This window comes from Thermothelomyces thermophilus, chromosome 1, assembly GCF_000226095.1.
Source record: "Thermothelomyces thermophilus ATCC 42464 chromosome 1, complete sequence".
Taxonomy (NCBI): domain Eukaryota; kingdom Fungi; phylum Ascomycota; class Sordariomycetes; order Sordariales; family Chaetomiaceae; genus Thermothelomyces; species Thermothelomyces thermophilus.
Window position 1 is genome coordinate 5,579,549 of NC_016472.1, and position 13,381 is coordinate 5,592,929.

General features: G+C 35.4%; 1 protein-coding gene across 1 annotated transcript; it reads left to right on the forward strand.

The window, feature by feature from the left end:
• Nucleotides 1-12,342: 12,342 nt before the first annotated feature.
• Nucleotides 12,343-12,516, forward strand: MYCTH_2054051 (uncharacterized protein; the record flags this gene model as incomplete). Its single annotated transcript, XM_003659659.1, has 1 exon — nt 12,343-12,516. A coding segment is annotated over one exon (174 nt), but the record flags the coding sequence as incomplete, so codon positions are not given.
• Between the last annotated feature and the right edge of the window lie 865 nt (nt 12,517-13,381).

A 13,381-nucleotide genomic window follows, 5' to 3' on the forward strand; every position in this document is an offset into this window, starting at 1 on the left:
TCTATTAGCTATAAGGACATATTCTATTATACTCTTCTATACTATAAAGAGTTTCTTTTTGCCGTCGAAAGGTTATCTAGTCAGGAGACGCTTCCGCTATAGCCGTTAAGCTTTAAGGGGTACTCTAGCCGACTTAGGGGTTAGGATAGATTAGGTTTAGGATACCTAGAAGGTATTAATTATAGTATTCTACTATTCTACTACTACTTAAAGGGAGCAGATAAGCTCTTATAATTCCGCTAAGCCTAAGAGCCTATATACTCCTAAATTTATTATAACTACGTTATTAATAACTCCCTTAAGGAGTTACTACTAGTAAGGAAGGTAGTTAAAATATAATATACTAGCCTTATAATATCTATAGATAAGTATATAATATTTTATTTAATTACCTTAAAGAGGGAAAAGAGAAAGAATATAAGAGTTATATAGAGGAGCACCTTTTTAGTATATATATATATAGCCTAGGTAGGGCCCGGTTAGGCTCTAGGTTAGGTCCTAAGCAGGCCCTGACCACGTACCCTACGAACGACCTATAAACGTCTTATAAACTAATTATACACGCTTAGGTAGGTCAAATAGGTCCAGTCTATTACTAGGTAGGTCCGGTCCATTACTAGGTAAAGCCTAGTATTATTTAGTCTAGGTAAAGCCCAGGCCTATAATAGACCTCTGTCACGAGCTAACCATACCACGACCCGGTGGGGTGCAGCAGGCTAAATGAGCCACCAATCAAGAAGGGCACGAAGCGAGGCTGACATAGGATCGCTAGGGAGCGCGGGCTACTACAGGCGAATAATTCCCAAAAAGGGAAAGATAGTAGAGGATAGCTAGCTACCAAAGGCAATCTAAGGACAGGATAGAAAGGGACTATAAGCGACTAACAGAAGTATATATACATATAAATAGTCACTCGTTATAATAGACTCTAAGAGTTCACTAGTAATAGTAACCCCTATAATCATAGTACTTATACTAAGCATTGTTATTAACTACTATAAGAGATAACTCTAGTATTATTATAAACCCTTTAGCTTTACTAAATCCCTTAAACGACCTGCCTACTTGTCCTGCTTAATCTACCTTTGTCTAAATCCTTTTAGAAGAAGTCTAAGTTAGGTTCGTTATATATTATTATCACTCCCTTTATTCTATTATAGTTTAGAACGGAGGTAACTTCGACCTCGATATCAATATAGCTACTAATGTTATAGCCGAATAGCTGCTTGCCTAGCTTAGTTAACTCTATTAGCAAATCTAGGAGTTAGACTAGAGAGATAAGGCTGCTTAAGCTCGAATCAAGGAACTTGAGAACGGCAAAAAGCACTTATAGAAACTAGTTAACAAGGCCTACGCTAAAATCAAGGCACTTAAGGGCGCCAAAGTGAGCCGTATCAAAATCGAACTACCTAGCAAATATAGAGGAACCAAGGAAGATCTCGTAGGATTCCTAATAAACCTTCGATCTTACTTCTAGCTTAATGACGATAAGTTTCTAGATAATAAAGATAAAGTCCTCTATATAGTTATAAGACTAGAAGGTAAGGTACTTAGATAGTTCGAGCCTATATAGAATGACTACCTTACTAAGGAAGATAAAGATAACTAAGACGTATTTATATAGGTAGTCTTTTAATCTTATAACCGTTTTAAAGAAAAGCTTTAGAAGGTTTTTAGTGATAAAGATAAGAAGATTTATATATAAAAAAGACTCGCTAATCTCTAATAAACTAAGTTAGTAGCCTCTTATATCATATAGTTTAGATAGGATATATTTAAATCTTAGCTTAATGATAAGGCATTAATATAATTAATCCATAATAGTTTATAGGAAAAGTTTAAAGACAAGCTATATAAGTATAATTAGCCTAAGACCTTAGATAAATATATTATATAGGCTATTAGAATCGATAATCGACTTTATATATAAGAGTAGCAAAAACAAGGTCAAATAAATGGAACTATAGTTAAGGCTAATAATAAGAAAAAGCGAGTATATGTTAATACCTTATATAGAACGTATCCTAGAGCTATAGATATAGATATAGTATAGAAACAGGACTAGAAGAAGACGACTAAAGATAAGTCTAATATTACCTACTATAACTATAGAAAGAAAGAACACTATAAGCAAGAATGTCAAAGCCTAAAGAAAGAGTAGAAGACAGTCCCTAGAAAGGAAATTACGGCTATCGACGAAACTACTAAGGATATTATTAAAGTAGCGGCTATAAGCTATAAAGACAGGGGCAATAATATAGACAATCTCGGACACGATAGCAACAGTAAAGACAAATAAGCACCGTGCTCTAAACTAGTCACTATGGACCTAGAGATAGGTCTTGCCGAATAGGATACAGTAAAGGAGTATATATCGCTAATTTCGATTCTCCTAGCCTTGAGGCAGTAAGGTCTTATTGTCATGGAAATATATATACAGGACGCCGCCTAAGCCGCCTCCCTAACAGGCCAATAGGACAGCAGGAATGATAGGCCAATTAGGACAAGATTATACCTAGCAAGAAATGATCCTAGCAGAGGATCACTAGCTCACGATGTGAGCCAGGTAAGCCAGTACGGAGGATCACCACAACTATTAGTGATCCTAGGATTATATATATATATAGATAGTCACTCGTTATAGTAGACTCTAGGAGTTCACCAGTGATAGTAACCTAACCTATAATCACAAGTACTTATACCAAGTATTACTAACTATTATAAGAGATAACTCTAGTATTATTATAAACCCTTTAGCTTTACCAAATCCCTTAGACGACCTATACGCTTGTCCTGCTTAATTTACCTCTGTCTGAACCCTTTCAGAAGAAGTCTGAGTTAGGTTCGTTATACGTTGCTATCACTCCCTTTATTCTGTCATGGCTCAGAACGGAGGTGATTTCGACCTCGATATCGACATGGCTACTAACGTTACGGCCAAACAGCTGCTCGCCTAGCTTGGTCAACTCTAGCAGCGGATCTAGGAGTTAGACTAGAGAGACAAGGTTACCTAAGCTTGGATTAAGGAACTCGAAAACGGCGAAAAGCACTTATAGAAGCTAGTTAACGAGGCCTATACCAAAATTAAGGCACTTGAGGGCGTCAAAGTGAGCCGTATTAAGATTAAACTACCCAGCAAATATAGAGGAACTAAGGAGGATCTTGTAGGATTCCTAACGAACCTCTAATCCTACTTTTGGCTTAATGACGACAAGTTTCTAGACGATAAAGCCAAAGTCCTCTATATAGCTACGAGACTAAAGGGTAAGGCACTTAGATAGTTCGAGCCTATATAGAATAACTATCTTATTAAGGAAGACGAAGACGACCGAGACGCGTTTATATAGGTAGTCTTTTAATCTTATGACTAGTTTAAAGAAGAGCTTTAGAAGGTTTTTAGCGATAAAGATAAAAAGATTTATATATAAGAAAGACTTACTAATCTCTGACAGACTAAGTTAGTAGCCTCTTATACTATATAGTTTAGATAGGATATACTTAAGTCTTAGCTTAACGATAAGGCGTTAATGTAACTATTTTATAATAGCTTAAAGGAAAAGGTTAAAGACAAACTATATAAGTACGACTAGCCTAAGACTCTAGACGAATATATTATATAGGCTATTAGAATTGATAATCGACTCTATATACAAGAGTAGCAAAAACAAGGTCAGATAAATAAAATCATAGTTAAGGCTAATAATAAGAAAAAACGAGTATACGTTAGTACATCGCATAGGACATATCCTAGAGCTATAGATATAGATATAGCATAAAAGCAGGATAAGAAAAAGACGGCCAAAGACAAGTCTAACGTTACCTACTATAACTACAAAAAGAAAGGGCATTATAAATAAGAATGTCAAAGCCCGAAGAAAGACTAGAAACTAGTCCTTAGAAAGAAAATTATAGCTATTAACGAAACCGCTAAGGATATCATCGAAGTAATAGCTATAAGCTATAAAGATAGGAATAGCAATATAGATAGTTTCGGACGCGACGGTGATAGTAAAGACGAACAAGCACTATACTCCGAACTAGTTACTATAGACCTAGAGACAGGTCTTACTAAATAGGACATGGTAGGAGAATATACACCACCAATTTCGATTCTCCTAGCCTTAAGGTAGTGGGGTTTTATAGTTACCTAGAGGTAGGATAGATTGTAGACGACCGATACCTAAGGAATTAAAAGACCTAGACCTAATATTCTATTCCTCTAGGAACGAATCGAATGGTATTGTAACGAAGTTTTCCGGCTTAATACAGAATTGTATAAATGGGATAAATGCTTGATTCGACTTGCCTAGTAGAGTAATGAGATAAGGGACGAGATAAGGGAACTCCGACATATTATAGAAACCATTAAAGGGGAATAGCCTATAATATATAATAGGCCTGATAGCTATGCCAAGTATTTTGACGATTAGTAACTTAGCTACGACGTATGGAACCTAGAGTACTAGTTTATATACGCGAACCATGGAAAAGACAAACGTATATAGGAAAACTACTAGAAGAAACACTCCTACCTTAGCATTAGAGTACCTATAGTATATATATAGTAGGAAGGATTTGGAAAAGAATTCTAATACCTTCTAAGCGACGCTACATAACTATACCCGCGATACAAGATATATATATAAGTGCGCTGGTTCTAGTGTATATTATACAAATGCCAATACTACTTTCACGACAAATTCGAAAATAATTACTAGCTAACCTGATAAGAAAATAAGGACGGGAGCCTTTGCCCTATAGAATAGGTCTATGATATAGGGAATAGAGCAGCCGAATTGCTCTAGAAGATCGAAGCCTACGATCTAGAAGGCATTACGGTAGTACTAAAACGAGCCTAGCCTAGGTACTACGGAATAGGACAAGACATATAGGACTCGTGCCGAAGTAACGACTGCCTCTACCACGCGGACGAAAAGAAATCGCGGATCTAGGAGCTTCAGATAAAGCTATAGTACGTACGACGGAAAGCAGAACAGACCTAATGGTAAGAAGCTACTAGTACTTAATGGCTTATAGAAATGAGCACGATCGATAAAGCTGCTATTAGCCGAATAACCGAAGAGGTTAGCACTAACCTAGGAAATGGGTTAGGGCCCTTCGAGGGGCCTAAAAACCATTAACGCCTATATAGTAGCAAGTGGTAATGTAGTATAGGAGGAACTAGCGTAAGAGACTACTATATCGAGACCTCCTGGCAGAAATATAGGAAATTGCTATAATCTTTAGACGATGGCGGCAAGACAAGCGATTATAGATAATAGCATAATAGAAATAGTATAAAATGCTTGTACTAGTAGATAGTAGAGTGAAGTGAACCTGATTTTGCCGACACTTGTAAATTAGCTATAGATACCCTAGAGAATGAAGCGGAAGTATAGCATAGTCAAAGGGCCATTTCCGATATAATAGGTATATAAGGAGACTAAACTAATCGATATTACTATAGCAGGGAAAACCATAGTAGTCGTATTTAATATTATAGATATAGGTAACGATAAAGATATAATATTAGGATTACTATAGTATAAAGATTACAACCTAGATATTAGCTAGAAGAATAGTAGCTACCTATGACCCCGAACGGAGTCATATTTGACTAGCAAGATAGGGAGCGTATAAGGATCGCGAGCAGACGATGCTCAAGGAAAGGCATATCCTATAGATTTACTATAAGAGACAGACAGTAGTAGGCAGACTACTATAGACTCTAGAAGAAGTAACATAACGATACTAACGTTATAATAGGAGGAACGAGCTAAATCGCCAATAGCTATTCTCTCTGTAAAGAATACGGAGCACTGTAACTAGAGTAGTAGGTTGAGATAGGAGAAATCGCTAGCATCGCTATAGACGGAACCAAGTTCGTATATTATTAGAAAGCCGAAAGAAGAGATAAGACTAGGGAAGTATCAAAGGAATACGAAGGATACCTAGCATTCGAACTAAAGTATCTAGAAGGATTACTAGAGCACGGCCTATAAGATTACAAGATCAAGATTAAGGAAGGAGTATGACTAAAGTTCTTTAAGATTTACTATATAAGCTAGACATAGAATAAAGAACTTAAGCGATACTTAGAGGAGAATCTTTGAAGAGGATATATCTACCTGTCGATATTGCTAGCAGGCTATCTAATCCTGTTTGTGCCTAAGAAAGATGGAAAGCTATGGTTATATGTCGACTATTAGTAACTTAACGAATAGATCGTAAAAAACCGATACCTATTACTACTAATCTTATAGCTCCGAGATTAGTTAGCAGGAGCCTAATATTTTACGTGTCTTAACTTACTATCGGCCTATAACTATATATAGATTAAAGAAGGCGATGAGTAGAAAACGGCCTTTAGGATACCCTATAGCTACTATAAGTATCTTATCATGCTATTTAGACTTACAAATACGCTAGCAATGTTCTAAGCCCTAATTAATTAAGCTATCTAATCCTTTCTTAACAAATTTATAGTATATTATCTCGATAATATACTTATCTTCTCTAAAACAATAGACAAACACCAGAAGTATATAAGAGTAGTACTAGATACGTTATATGTATATAAGCTATTAGTTAATAAGGAAAAGAGCAAATTCTACGTTAGGAAGATAGTGTTTTTAGAATATAAGATATCCCTAAGACAAATCTAGATAGAACCTTTAAAGGTTAAAGCTATCAAGGATTAGCTACGACTAATGTTAGTCACGGAAGTACAAAGTTTCATCAGGTTTACAAACTTCTACCAGATATTCATTAGGAACTTTAGAGCGATCGTATAACCTTTGTACGAACTTACTAAGAAGAACGCTGAATTCTAATAGGAAGAGCAACACGAGTAAGCATTTATATAGATCCGTGACGCTATTACTAAAGATCTAGTACTAGTATTACTAGACCCTAAGAAGCCATTTAAGGTAGAAACGGACGCTTCAGACTACGCTATCGGAGGATAGTTAGGACAACAAGACAAATAAGGGAAGCTACATCCTATAGCCTTCTTTTTAAAGAAGCTCGATAGACTACGTCTTAATTATCTAATCTATAATAAGGAACTACTTGCAATTATTAAAGCTTTTAAGAAATGGCGATTATACCTTAGCAGTATGATCAAACTAATATAAGTATATATGGATTATAAGAATTTGTAATACTTTATAATGACAAAGGAGCTTAACGGACGATAAATACGATAGGTAGAATTCCTTATAGAATTTAATTTTGAGATCTACTATAAGAAGGGCAAAGAGAACGTACAAGTAGACGCCTTAAGCCGATAAATGAATTATATAGAAGGACGAACGGAAATAACGCTACTATTATTTAAGGAACGAATAGATAGAACGCTATATTACGAAACGTAGATACCCGTAGAAGATGACCTACTTGACTCGTTCCTAAAATGTTATATAATCTTTCAAGAAGAAAGGATTAACGAGGTATAGTATTAAGTAACACCCGGACTAGTAGTACCTAACGGAGTAGAAGAAAAAGATAGGAAACTCTAGTACTAAGGTAAAGTGTATATCTACGATAAAGATTAATAGCTACGAATGATTTAAGGACTCTACGAGTCGAAACTCGGAGGATATAAAGGAGTTACGAAGACTATTATATAAGTTAAAAAACACTATGACTTTCTATAGTTAACGATACAAGTCAAGGAAGTCATACGGAATTACGACATCTACAATTAAAGCAAAACGGCACGATACAAGCTATATAGGCTACTTTAGCCACTACTAATAGCTAACAAACTATAGAGTTTAGTTATGATAGACTTTATTACGAAACTACTAGAATCTAAGGACACGGCTATAGGGGTAATCTATAATAGTATTTTCACTATAGTAGACTATCTAACTAAATAGGTATACTTCTTTCTCTATAAGGAGTCCTAGATAGTAGAATAGTTAATAGACGTAATCTATTAGTAAGTCGTATTAGTACACGCTTAGCTATAGGAATAGATCACTAATAGAGACACCAAGTTTATATCAAAGTTCTAGCAAGCGTTAATATAACAATTAGGCATTAATAGCAAGCTATTAACGGCATATTACCTATAGACTAATAGACAAACGGAGCAACTAAACCAAGTTATCAAGCAATACCTCCGTTCTTACGTCAACTACTAGCAAGACAACTAGGTTATACTATTACTAATAGTATAACTTGCCTATAATATAATACTAATAGAAACGACTAAAGTTATACCGTTCTTTATAAACTATAGATACGAAGTAGACCTTAGGCAAGGACCAGAGGTCATAGTGCCAAGAGCAGCAGTCAAAGTAAAACAAATGTATACACTATATAAGAAGCTTAAAAAGGAACTTAAGTTTGTCAGAACTAGAATAAGGAACTATTATAATAAACATAGGCTCGAGGGACCTTGCCTAGAGAGGGGAGACAAAGTCTACCTAATCGTACGAAACTTATAAACCAAACAACTAAGCACGAAGCTAGACTTTAAGAAGGTCGGACCCTTTGTTATCAAGGAACGAATTTCGACATCTAACTACTGACTATCGTTACTGTCATCTATACGATTACAGATAGATGTTTTTTATATTTCACTTCTCAAACTAGTACTAAAGAATGCTAAAGTTGCTACATATATCGAAGCAGAGGACGAAGAGGAAGAATAGGACGTCGAAGAAATTCTAGATTCATATATTATTAATAGGGAACTATAGTATCTAGTTAAATGGCTTGATTTTAGACTAGAGGATAACTTATAGAAACTAGTTAAGAATTTAAACTACCCTAAGAAACTAGAATAGTTCTACTACTAGAACCCGGATTGACTGTAGGCACTAGCTCGGACAAAACGGCCAAGTCAGCCTCTAACAAATCTAGGCCTAAAGAGGACTAATCAAACAGGACGTCAGCACCCTAGGACCGTACGTCACTAATAACGCGTACCTCGGAATCTCGTACCCTCCGTTCTTCCGCCTCTATTTCTTCTACAGACTATATGCCTTGACGAAATAGCTTAGAACCCCGCTCCTTCAAGAAACGTTTCTAGCGACGAAGACGAGCTAATCGACCGATAGCTATCTAAAGTTAAGTCTAAAGAACGAAAAGGGCCTCTTTAGTATTAGCTTCTTCTTGTTCTACGTGTTTCTGTTTAGATATAATCTTTGTCACTATAAAAGATTAGCCACGAACATTAAGGTAATAAGCAAGGCTACGAACAAGTAGACGCTACATCGGAACCATTATAAGAACAACCCTAACGTACGTACTTGCTATAGTAAGAAGAGCCTAACGCCATATGACAAGCCAAGTTCTGCTTAAAACACCACAAACACGGTATAACGTCTATACTAGAAGAATCAATAAAAGAAGCAAGCGCGGTACGCTATTAGGATTTCGAAGATCGACGCTTAGAGATACGATCTGCCATCTCGTCAGTCACTAATAATATAGGAAAAGGGAAAAAATTACAAGGTATACGTAGAAAAGAACGTTAGCGCTATTTAAAATAGCCTAAGATAGGCTTTTGGGTTAAAAGCCTTAAAGGAGGGGCATCGTGTCACGGAAATATATATATAGGACGCCACCTAAGCCGCCTCCCTAACAGGCTAATAGGATAGTAGGAATGATAGGCTAATTAGGACAGGATCACACTTAGTAAGAAATGATCCTAGCAGAGGATCACTAGCTCACGATATGAGCTAGGTAAGCCAGTACGGAGGATCACCACGACTATTAGTGATCCTAGGATTATATATATATATAGATAGTCACTCGTTATAGTAGACTCTAGGAGTTCACCAGTGATAGTAACCTAACCTACAATTATAAGTACTTATACTAAGCATCACTGACTATTGTGGGAGATAACTCTAGTGTTGTTATGAACCCTTTGGCTTTACCGAATCCCTTAGACGACCTGTACGCTTGTCCTGCTTAATTTACCTCTATCTGAACCCTTTTAGAAGAAGTCTGAGTTGGGTTCGTCACACTTATAGTTATATAGAGGTAGGATAGATTGTAGATAACCGACACCTAAGGAATCGAAAGACCCGGACCTAATGTTCTATTCCTCTAGGAACGAATCGAATAGTACCGTAATGAAGTTTTCCGGCTTAAAATAGAACTATATAAATGGAATAGGCACTTAATTTAACTTGTCTAGTAGAGTAATAAGATAAGGGATAAGATAAGGGAACTCTGATATATTATAGAAACTATTAAAGGAAAATAGCCTATAATATATAATAGGCCTAATAGCTATGCCAAGTACCTTAACGACTAGTAACTTAGTAACGACATATAGAACCTAGAATACTAGTTTATACACGTAAACCATGGAAAAGACAAGCGTATATGGGGAAGCTACCAGAAGAAATACTTTTACTTTAGTATTAGAGTACCTATAATCTATATATAGTAGGAAGGATTTAGGAAAGAATTCTAATACCTCCTAGGTAACGCTATATAATTATATCCTCGATACGAGACATATATATAAGTGCCCTAGTTTCAATATATAGTATATAAATACTAATATTACTTCTATAATAAATTCGAAAATAATCATTAGCCGACCCGATAAGAAAATAAGGATAGAAGCTTACGCCCTATGAAATAAGTCTATAATATAGGAAATAGAGTAGCCAAATTGCTCTAGAAGATCGAAGCCTACGATCTAGAAGGCATTACAATAGTTCTAAGACAAGCCTAGCTTAGGTACTATAGAATAGGACGAGACATATAGGACTCGTACTAGGGTAACGATTACCTCTATTATATAGACGAAAAGAAATTGCAAATTTAGGAGCTTTAGATAAAGCTATAGTATATATGACGGAAAGTAAAACGGACTTAATAGTAGAAAGCTATAAGTACTTAATGGCTTATAGAAATAAGTACGATTGACGAAGTTACTATTAGCTAAACAACCAAAGAGGTTAGCACTGACCTAGGAAATAGGTCAAGGCCCTTTGAGGGGCCCGGAAACTATTCATGCCCGTGTAGTGGCGAGTGGTAGCATAGTATAGGAGGAACTAGCACAAGAGACTACTATATTAAGACCTCTTAGTAGAAACATAGAAAATCGCTATAATCTTTAGACGACGGCGGCAAGATAAGCGACTATAGATAAGAGTATAATGGAAACAGTACGAAATGCTCGTACTAGTAAATAGTAGAGCAGAGATAAACCTAATTTCGCCGACGCTTGTAAATTAGCTATAGATACCTTAGAGAATGAAGTAGAAGTATAGCATAGTCAAAGGGCTATTTCCGATATAATAAATATATAGAAAGACTAAACCAATTAACATCATTATAGTAAAGAAGACTATAGTAGTTATATTTAGTATTATAGATATAGGTAATAATAAAGATATAATATTAAGGTTACTATAGTATAAAGACTACGACCTAGACATTAGCTAGAAAAATGGTAGCTACCTACGACCCTAAACAGAGTCGTATTCGACTAGCAAGATAGGGAGCGTATAAGGATCACGAGCAGACGATGCTTAGGGAAAGGCATATCCTATAGATCTACCGCAAGAGACAGATAGTAGTAGGCAGACTACTATAGACTCTAGAAGAAGTAGTATAACGACACCGACATTATGATAGGAAGAATAAGCTAAACCGCCGATAGCTATTCTCTCTGTTAACAAATACGGAGCACTATAATTAGAGTAGTAGGTTAAGATAGAAGAAATCGCTAGTATTGCTATAGATAGAACTAAGTTCGTATACTATTAGAAAACCGAGAGATAAGATAAGACTAGGAAGGTATTAAAAGAATACAAAGGATACCTAGCATTTGAATCGAAGCATCTAGAAGGATTACTAGAATACGGCCTATAGGATCACGAGATTAAGCTTAAGGAAGGAGTATAACTAAAGTTTTTTAAGATCTATTATATAAGCTAGACTTAGAACGAAGAACTTAAGCGATATTTAAAGGAGAACCTTTGAAGAGGATATATCTGCTTATTAATATCGCTAGCAGGCTACCTAATCCTATTTATACCTAAGAAAGACAGAAAGCTATAGTTATATATTAACTATCGGTAACTTAACAAATAGACTGTAAAAAACCGATACCTATTACTGCTAATCTTACAGCTCCGAGATTAGTTAGCAGGAGCTTGATATTTTACGTGTCTTGACTTGCTATTAGCCTATAACTATATATAGATCAAAGAAGGCGACGAGTAGAAAACGGCCTTTAGGACACCTTATAGCTACTACAAGTACCTCGTCATACTATTTAGACTTACGAACACGCTAGCAACGTTCTAAGCCCTAATTAATCAAGCTATCTAACTCTTTCTCGACAAATTTACGGTATATTATCTTAACAATATACTTATCTTCTCTAAGACGATAGACGAACACCAGAAGTACGTAAAAGTAGTGCTAGACATGCTATATGCGTATAAACTATTAGTTAACAAAGAAAAGAGCAAATTCTATATTAGGGTTACGGTGTTTTTAAGATACGAAATATCCCTAGGACAAATCTAGATAGAACCCTTAAAGGTTAAAGCTATTAAGAATTAGCTATAACTGACGTTAGTTATAGAAGTATAAAGCTTTATCAGATTTGTAAACTTCTACCAAATGTTTATTAGGAACTTTAGAGCGATCGTACGACCTTTATACAAACTGATAAAGAAGAACGCTAAATTCTAATAGGAAGAATGGTATAAGCAAGCATTTATATAAATTTGTAACGCTATTACTAAAGATCTAATACTAGTACTACTAGACCCTAAGAAGCTATTTGAGGTAGAAATGGACGCTTTAGACTACGCTATTAGAGGATAATTAGGATAACGAGACGAACAAGGAAAGCTATATCTTATAGCCTTCTTTTTAAAGAAGCTCGATAGACTATATCTTAATTATCTAATCTATAACAAGGAACTACTTGCAATTATTAAAGCTTTTAAGGAATAACGACTATACCTTAGTAGTACGATTAAACCAGTATAAGTATATATAGATTATAAGAATTTGCGACACTTTACGACAATAAAGGAGCTTAATAGATAACAAATACGATAGGCAGAATTCCTTGTAGAATTTAACTTTGAGATCTGCTATAAGAAGGGTAAAGAGAACATACAAGCGGACATCTTAAGCTGACGAACAGATTATACAGAAGGGCGAACAGAAATAATATTACCGTTATTCAAGGAATAAATAGATAGAATGCTATATTACGAAACGTAGATACCTATGGAAGATAATCTACTTAACTTGCTCCTAGAATGTTATATAATCTTTCGAGAAGAAAGAATTAACAAGGTATAATATTAAGTAGTACCTAGACTACTAGTACTTAATAGAGTAGAAGAAAGAGATAGGAAACTCTAGTACCGAGGCA